Here is an 8,949-nt window from a genome sequence, read left to right as displayed (position 1 = left end):
TGGATCACCTGAGGTCAGGAGTTCGAGACCGGCTTGGCCAACATGGCAAAACCCCATCTCTACCAAAAATACAAAAATTAGCCAGGCATAGTGGTGCATCCCTGTAATCCCAGCTACTCAGGAGGCTGAGGCACAAGAATTGCTTGAACCCAGGAGGCAGAGGTTGCAGTGAGCCAAGATCATGCCATTGCACTCTAGCCTGGGTGACAGAGCGAGACTCCAGCTCAAAATAAACAAACAAAAATAAGCATTTATTGAGCACCTACTATGTGCAGACACTAAGCTGGGGGTAGATGCTTCATAGATGAATATGATGCAATCCCTGCCCTTGAAGAGTTCTAATCACTGGGAGAGGCAGAGAAAATACATGGCCAGTTGGGGAGATACATGTCTGACCCCAGGGTACAGGAGCTCCAAGGAGGGAAGGCTTCTCAGAGGAGGTGGCTGGAGTTGTTTTGTACCATGAGTAGGAGTTTGCCAAGTGGAGAAGAGGAAGGGCACCCCAGACAGAGGTGAAAAAACAGGTGGGGCCAGGTGTTTTTTTTGTTTTGTTTTGTTTTTTTAACCTCCTCTGCCCGTTTCTCTACTTGTCAGAAGTTGCCCCATCCTAGGGCCTCACCTGGGGCAAGCAGATCATGGTTATTCTGGCCCTGGGGGCACAGAAGGCTCCACCGGATTCCAAGTCCATGAGGCAGCAGCCACTGTAGCACTCAGAGTGGTGGAAGCACCTGTCTGTGATTTTCTGTGGGGACAGGCAGGATGTCTGCCAGGCTGGGGACAATCCCTGAGTTGTGTGGGAGGGTAGGAGAGGGTTCCCACCATTGCCAAAGAGCCCAGGGGTCCAGGAGAAGTTATGAGGTTGTCGCCCCCCTGGGGGGACTGGTCCCCCCCCAGCCCCACCCCGGCCCCTCAGCAGGACCCAGGGGAGCAGAGGAGAGGAGGAGAGGGGGGTTAGCACTTTTCCTTCGGCCTTTCCTTTCCTGGACCGCCCTCACCTCCATGAGTCCCATAGGGTGTGTCCCATTTTGCGGGGCAGGGTTGGGGGGTGAGAATGAGGGGACTGCAGGCTCGAAAAAGAGGGAGAGAAAGAGAAAAGGGGAGAGCCCTCGTGCCTGGAAGAATCACTAGACAGTGAGGCGAGGCGGAGGAAGAGGGGGAGAAACCAGAGCAGGCAGGGTTTGGCTGTGAGCACTTTGGGGAGGCAAGTGAGCCCAGGACTGAGGCCATCGGAAGAGGCACGGGCGGGGGAGGTGGGGGGAGCGAGGGTGCTGGTCATAGGCCAATTTCTCTCCCCTCGAGGCCGCCAGGGGAGAGTGAAGCGGCTTTTGAAGTCCGTCTGAGGATGCCCCAAGCTGCCCGCCTAGGTGTGGTTGGCGACTGCCCTCTTCGTTTCAGGCTGCCCGGCGCCTTCGGACTCCACTGCCCCTGCGGCGGGGCCACCCTCCCCTGCGGTCGCGGCGGGCTGGGCGCGTTCCCTGCCTCACCTTTTTATATTGCGGAAGCGCGCTCCAGAGGGGCATCACCGCCCCCGCCAGGATCCCCGCCACGAGCGCCAGGGCTGCGGCCATGGGCCTGGGCGGCAGAGCAGCGGCGGAGCTCGGACGGGCAGCGGGATAAACCCTCTTCGCCGGCCACGTGACCCGGCGCCTCAGGCCGCCCCCGCGGAGGAGGGGCGTGGAGGGCGCGGAAGCCTGCGGAAGGGAAGGAGGGAGGAACTGCGCTGAGGCTCTCACGGCTGGGATTCTAGACTGTAGGGGCCTCCATACGTGTTACTTCCAAGTAGGAGCTTGAAACTGTAAGATAAAACTATGTTTTTATTGTATTTATTTATTTTACGGACGGAGTCTCACAGTGTCGCCCAGGCTTAAGTGCAGTGGCGCGATCTCGGCTCACTGCCATCTCTGCCTCCTAGGTTCAAGTGATCCTCCTGCCTCAGCCTCCCGAGTAGCTGGGACTACAGGTGTGCGCCACCACACCTAGCTAATTTTTAAAATTTCTGTAGAGACAGGGTCTCACTCTGTTGACTAGGTTGGAGTGTCATGGTGTAAACATGGCTCACTGCCATCTCTGCCTCCTAGGTTCAAGTGATCCTCCTGCCTCAGCCTCCCGAGTAGCTGGGACTACAGGTGTGCGCCACCACACCCAGCTAATTTTTAAAATTTCTGTGGAGACGGGGGTCTCCCATGTCGCCCAGACTGGTCTCGAACTCCTAGCCTCAAGTGATCGTCCTGCTTCAGCCTCCCAAAGTGCTGTGATTACAAGTGTGAGCCACCGCACCTGGCCTCAAAAATTTTATTTTTATAAACGGCACAAAACATATATGCTGAAAGAAAAAGAGCTTCCTTCGTGTTGCTGATTTTCTGTCTGCCCTCGCAGCCCCAGATCCTCCCCTTAACTTCAGGATAATCCAGCCCCACCCTCTGGGCTGCTCACACCCGCTGCAGGCCCCATTCTCCTCTTCTGTAAGAACCAGGAGGTGGGACAAGATGGTCTCTAAGTCTTAAATCTCGTGCAGTCCTAATCATTTTATTAATTGTCTAAGGATTCATCTGTGAATTGTGTGAAAGTCAAGATGTGGGGGCAAAATGGAGGGGTGGGAAGAGAAGAAAACTCAGAATGGGGAAGAGGGTTAAGGGAGAGCTGCATAGCGCAATCGTGGAACTGGGGGAGGCAGGTCTTCCTCAGGACTTCCCTATGGATGAAGCTTCCACCTCACCCCGCCTGCCTGCTTCTGCTTTTTTAAATTTCTTTTTTTTTTTTTTAATTTTGTATTGTTAATATTTGTTATAGAGACAGGTTCTCCTTATGTGTCCAGGCTGTCTTGAACTCATGGGCTCAAGAGATCCTCTTACCTAGGCCTCCCAAACTGGTGGGATTACAGGCGTGAGCCACCACTCCAGCCTGCTTCTACTTTTGAAGTTTTGCTTAAGAAATGGACTGAGAAATCCTGTCTTGGTGGGGAATAACAGCCAAGAATAACAGCCCCCACCGCACTCAGAGGGCCCTGTATCCATTATTTCCGTGAGCCCTCCCTGTATTAACACTAGCTGTCACAGAGTAATTAACACTGGCTGTCACAACAGAACTCCTGGAATTTCATGGCTTGGCACAATAATGCTTTATGCAAAGTCTGATTTGGGGCAAGAGACCCTTCTTCCATCCTGTAGCCACACCATCTATAAGACTTGCCTCTGGCTGGGCATGGTGGCTCACACCTGTATTCACAGCACTTTGGGAGGCCAAGGTGATAGGATCTCTCTCTTTTTTTTTTTTTTTTTTGAGACAGAGTCTCACACTATTGCCCAGGCTGGAGTGCAATGGCACAATGTCGGCTCACTGCAACCTCCACAAAGTGCTGGGATTACAGGTAGGAGCCACCATGCCCGACCGAGTCTCTTGAGCTCAGGAGTTCAAAGCCAGCCCTGGACAATATAGTGAGGCCTCATCATTACAAAAAAAATTTAAGAAGTTAGCCAGACATGGTGGCACATGCATGTAGTCCTGGCTACTCGGGAGGCTGAGGCTGCAGTGAGTTATGATCGCTCCACTGCACTCCAGCATGGGCAACAGAGTGAGACCCTGTCTCAAAAACAAACAAACAAACAAACAAAAAAAACTAGCGTCCAAGGTCTCCATGGAAGACCTGCCTTCTCCATTCACAAACCACCTGCTGGAACTAGTCACATGATCCCAACCTTCTAACCTTCTGCAAGGGAGGCTGGGAAATTCAAGGGAGTCTTGGAATATTTAGCATCTACTCTCATTTCTGCTGTGTAACTCTTAGCTCTGTTTTACAGACTAGGAAACTGAAGGCTCAAGATAAAGTTACTTGCCCAAGTAACAAGATGAAATGGCAGAGTCAGATATAAATCCAGGGCATTCTAGCTCCTGGGTCCAAGTTCTTACCACTAAACTACACTGGGAGCGGCCAGAGGGCTTTGCCCCTAGTAAGGGGGTTCCCATCATTAACTATTAAGGGGGGTCCAGCAGTCGTGGTCTGAGCTCTCTTCATATGTGTGTTCTGCTACCTTGGCTAACTAGCGACCCATCCACGCAGATCATTTGTAAACTGGAGAGGAGGCCTGGGGACGGATACTTCTTGTACTGCTTCACTGGCTTCCTTTGCCCATACCCCCATGACCGTTAGACACTTGAGAAGTATTGTTGACTGCTTAGGAAAGTGGCAAATTTGAAGGCAAGGGGCCAGCAACTGTGTGTCAGGGTTGGCAGCCCCTGGGGAACCCACTGAAGGCTCTGAGGGGTGGTGAAGCCACTGGAATTCTGTACAAAATATTATGTGCATGGATTTTTTTTTCTTTTTCTTTTTCTTTTTCTTAAGCTAGAGATCTTCTGGTTTCCTCAAAAACAACTGGTTCAGAACCTTTATTTTCAGTTGAGGAAACTGAGGCCCAGAGAGGGCAAGGACTTCTCCCAGTGACTCAGCTGGTGAGTAGCAGAGCCAGGCCTAGCTCTGCTCCTGACTCTAAGTCCTGTGCTTTTTCTCCTGTACCATGGCCTGCCAGCACTGGTCACAGGCATGTGTCCAGAGTACCTCTGCATTGCGGGGGAGTAGGAACCATATCACCAGGGTCTCCAGCCCTGGGAATCACTGAGCTGCCTGACCTGTGGGCATGGCCACAGCTCTGCCCAGGGCCCAAAACTGGCCACCTCAGACTTCAGTGAGCAGAAGGGGGTCAGTTCAGGACAGGGGAGCACCTTGCTGGTGGACTTCTTTCCCCCTATTTCCTGCCCCTTCACCTTCCCCTCCTCTGATAGTCTTTAATGTCTCACTTCTTTTCTTCTGCATCTTTCTGGTGGCCCAAGTGGTGGTTTCCATGACAATGTTCTCACTGGTCTTCAGCAAAATGAAAACAATAAGGATAATGTAGTAGTGTTTTTGTTAAAGGTAAATATATTAAATTTATTATTATTAAACAAAAAAAATTTTTGAGACGTCACCCAGGCTGTAGTGCAGTGGCACGATCTTGGCTTACTGCAGCCTTCGCTTCCTGGGTTCAAGAGTCTCCTGCCTCAGCCCCCCTCCAAGTAGCTGGGACTACAGGTGCGCGCCACTACGCCTGGCTAATTTTTGTATTTTTAGTAGAGGTAGCGTTTCAACATACTGCCCAGTCAAAGAAATGTATTTAATTTAAAAAGTGATTATTTATTTTGAAATTACATCTTTTCTACTTCTTTGGTGTTAAAATGTGCTTTTATGAAATAATGGCCGTCAGGGGTTCAAGACCAACCTGGCAACAAAGTGAGACCTCTGTCTCTACAAAAAATAAAAAAATTAACTGGGCATGGTGGCATCTGCCTATGGTCCCAAATACATGGGAGACTGAGGTGAGAGGAGCTCGAACCTGGGAGATTGAGGCTGCAGTGAGCCATGAGATAGACTGTCTCAAGAAAGTAATAATAATTAAAATAAATAAAATGGTGATGGTATTTGGAGGTAAAAAATAACAAATAAAATATTTAAAAATATATTTTAAAAAAGCCATAATGGCCACGATACAGTAGTAGTTTTGTTTCATTGTTCATGTTCTTTTTTTGGGCATATATATATATATATATATACACACACACACACACACACACACACACACACATATATATATATATATATTTTTTTTTTTGAGACTGAGTCTTGTGCTGTCACCCAGGTTGGAGTGTAGTGGTGCCATCTTGGCTCACTGCAACCTCTGCCTCCCAGGTTCAAGCAATTCTCCTGCCTCAGCCTCCCGAGTAGCTGGGATTACAGGCACCTGCCACCGTGCTCAGCTAATTTTTGTCTTTTTAGTAGAGACGGGGTTTCACCATGTTGGCCAGGCTGGTCTTGAACCCCTGACCTTAAGTGATCCACCGGCCTCCCAAAGTACTGGGATTACAGGCTTGAGCCACCAAGACTGGCTTTTGGCCAATATATTAAATATATGTGCACAAATTCTCAGTCCTCAAAATTTTCTGGAGGTCTTATCAGTCTTTGAAATCCAAAATAAAATCCTGGGGAAAACTGACCTTGTGAAAATTGCGCATTACTCAAGTCCTCCTAAAGGAATTCTAAAAGTAATCTGGGGAGAGTGAGGAATGAGTGGGTGCCCTAAGAGTTTGAAATGCGAAAATAGATCCTCAAAGCCTTCCTAGACAAGAGGACCAGAGTAGGAAGTGTTTGGAGGTGAGGAGGTGGAGGCCTCAAGCTTGTATGTCTTGGACTCTGGCAGGAGAGGGCCATGCTGTTTCGCTAAGCCTTGAAGGGGGACTGGGATTTGGTAAGCAGAGACTAAGGGTTTCCAAGCAGGGGTACAGGGTGGCTAAAGGTTTGGAGGTGACAGTGAATAGCTGTGAGTAGAACAGCAAGGAGATGGTGTCTGCTTGTGGGGGATACAGATTGGAGATGGGGCGGTCAACGTGCCGGGGAACTTGAGGGTCTGTGAGAATAGCCCCTGTTGAGGTGGCTCCTCGGTGGAAAGCTGGGCTGGTGGCGGCAGTGCTAGAGTCAGAGCAGGGGGACCTGAGCCATTGAGCCAGGGGTGCAGGGTGAGGGTGGGGTTGCCCGGCTCTGTCTGTAAGGTCTCTAGAAGGAGAGGCCCAGCATGCCCAAGGGACATCAGCTCTTTCCCAGCTTCTAGTCACCCCACCCACACAACATACTCTGAACCAGGGGCAGGGCTCAGCACACACACTTCTCATTTTATTTCTTCCCGGGACAGGCTGGCCCTGCTGAGAGGCTATCAGCTCAGTTTGGGAGAAAGACAGGCCTGGAAGGAGAGGAGGGAGCTGACCTGCCGCCTCCTCCTGGACTGGGCTGGCCCTTTGACCCTAGGGCTTTGGCCTGAAGGACAGAGTGGGCGGTGGTGTCTGGCGACCAGGTGTGCTGCCCCATTGCCTTCACCCACGGGAGGGGACTGAGCTTTTCTAAGCAGCTTAGCCTGTGACAGGGGCCTTCCTCAGAGGGGCCAAGGAGGGCTCCCTACAACCTCTGTGTTCAGGCAAAAGGTTCATGCACAGAGAGGTCTCCAGAGGGGACATAGCAAGGGAATGCCCCGTTCTGCCATCCTGCCACGCCGCCTGTGCGTAGGGTGCATGTGTAGACTTGCTGGCACTAGAGTCCCTTCCTTCTCCCACTCGGTGAGTCTGAGCCACATTTGTGCCCAGTTGCCTTGGCAGTGAGGGCCCCTTGCTTACCTCAAGGAGCCATGAGGGAGTCACAACTCCTGCAGCTGCAAGTGAAAGAATTCCAGCCAAATTATGTAATTTTCACACTAAAAAGCAAAAGAAACAGTATTGGGTGAGTCGCCACGTGAGGCTGGCCTCAGGGCTCCAAAGAGGAACCACTGACAGGTGTCTCTCTCTTCAGCGTCAGCCTTCAGGCAGTCTCATTTCCTCTCAGGGAGGGAGACTGCCTCCCTGTGGGGGCAGCAGGGAGCTGTATACACAGCTCTATGCACCTCCCTTCAGCACCCATCTAGAAATCCCTAGAAGGCGGCCGGGCGCGGTGGCTCAAGCCTGTAATCCCAACACTTTGGGAGGCTGAGGCGGGCGGACCACACGATCAGGAGTTTGAGACTAGCCTGACCAACATAATGAAACCCCGTTTCTACTAAAAATACAAAAATTAGCCAGGTGTGGTGGCATGTGCCTGTAACCCCCAACTACTTAGGAGGCTGAGGCAGGAGGATCGCTTGAACCTGGGAGGCAGAGGTTGCAGTGAGCCAAGATCGCACCACTGCACTCCAACCTAGGCGACAGAGTGAGACCTGTCTCTTATACACATCTAGATGTGTATAAGAGACAGGGTTAGGATGCACCAAATTGGTTTCATTGCCCACTTACCATCCATCAATTGCTCTACCAGTCTGTTGAGTCCACTAGGTTCGTCTCTCCAACTGACTGTATACATCTTGGTGGTCTCCATTCCATTTACCTATTCATTCATCATTCATTCATGTATTCAACAAACGTTTAGTGATACCTATCATATGTCAGGTACCTTAACATCAGAGCTCAGTTGCAGATAAGAGATACCACCGTACTTATTTTAAGCAGAAAGGAATGTAATACAGATAATCGAGGGCTGACAAAGACATTGAAATGACTGGAAGAGTGGAAACCAGACTGAGCCTCCAGGAATGACTTAAAAAACGAAACAAAACAACCTTGCAGAACTGAGCTACCAGGGGAGCTACTACCCTGCCACCATCAGGCAGGCGAGGAGGCAGGTAGTCGTCACTGCAGCTGTGGTCCCGGGAACACACACGTTAGCTGTGATACTGGGTTCAGGAAGCTGCCATGAAAGATTATTGCCTGCCAGGTGCAGTGGCTCACACCTGTAATCCCAGCAGTTTGGGAGGCCAAGGTGGGAAGATTGCTTGAGCTCAGGAGTTCAAGACCAGCTTGGGCAACATAGCAAGGCCTGGTCTTTACAAAAAAAAATTTAAAAATTAAACTGTAGTCCCAGCTGTAGTCACACCTGTAGTCCCAGAACTTGGGAGGTTGAGGTGGGAAGATCGTTTGAGCCTGGGAGATTGAGGCTGTAGTGAGCTATGATTGCATCACTGCACTCCAGGAAAACTATTTCCTGTAGGCAGGTGTGGTGGCTCACGCCTATAATATTAGCACTTTGGGAGGCCAAGGCAGGAGGGTTGCTTGAGGCCAGGAGTTTGAGACCAGCCTGGGCAACATAGTGATACCCCTGTCTCTACAGGGAAAAAAAAAAAAAATTGCCTGATGTGATGGCTCACGCCTGTAATCCCAGCACTTTGGGAGGCCAAGGTGGGCAGATCACGAGGTCAGGAGATTAAGACTATCCTGGCTAACACGGTGAAACCCCGTCTCTACTAAAAAAAAATACAAAAAATTAGCTGGGCATGGTGGCGGGCACCTGTAGTCCCAGCTACTCAGGAGGCTGAGGCAGGAGAATGGCGTGAACCCAGGAGGCGGAGCTTG

General features: G+C 50.8%; 1 protein-coding gene across 1 annotated transcript in view; it reads right to left on the bottom strand.

Moving 5' to 3' along the window:
* CLPSL2 (colipase-like 2) overlaps positions 1–1,587 on the bottom strand; it is a 3,076-nt gene extending 1,489 nt beyond the window's left edge. Inside the window, exons 1-2 of the mRNA XM_011986572.1 lie at positions 1,485–1,587; positions 620–742 (exon numbers count right to left, since the gene is read on the bottom strand). Coding sequence (XP_011841962.1) covers positions 620–742; positions 1,485–1,568 — 207 coding nt within the window. The 5' untranslated portion in view covers positions 1,569–1,587. The remainder of the gene's footprint in view (positions 1–619; positions 743–1,484) is intronic.
* Between the last annotated feature and the right edge of the window lie 7,362 nt (positions 1,588–8,949).

This window comes from Mandrillus leucophaeus, unplaced genomic scaffold, assembly GCF_000951045.1.
Source record: "Mandrillus leucophaeus isolate KB7577 unplaced genomic scaffold, Mleu.le_1.0 Scaffold3, whole genome shotgun sequence".
In the NCBI taxonomy this organism is placed as follows: Eukaryota; Metazoa; Chordata; class Mammalia; order Primates; family Cercopithecidae; genus Mandrillus; species Mandrillus leucophaeus.
The sequence above is the reverse complement of the archived record's forward strand: the minus strand, read 5'-3'. Positions and strand labels throughout refer to the sequence as shown.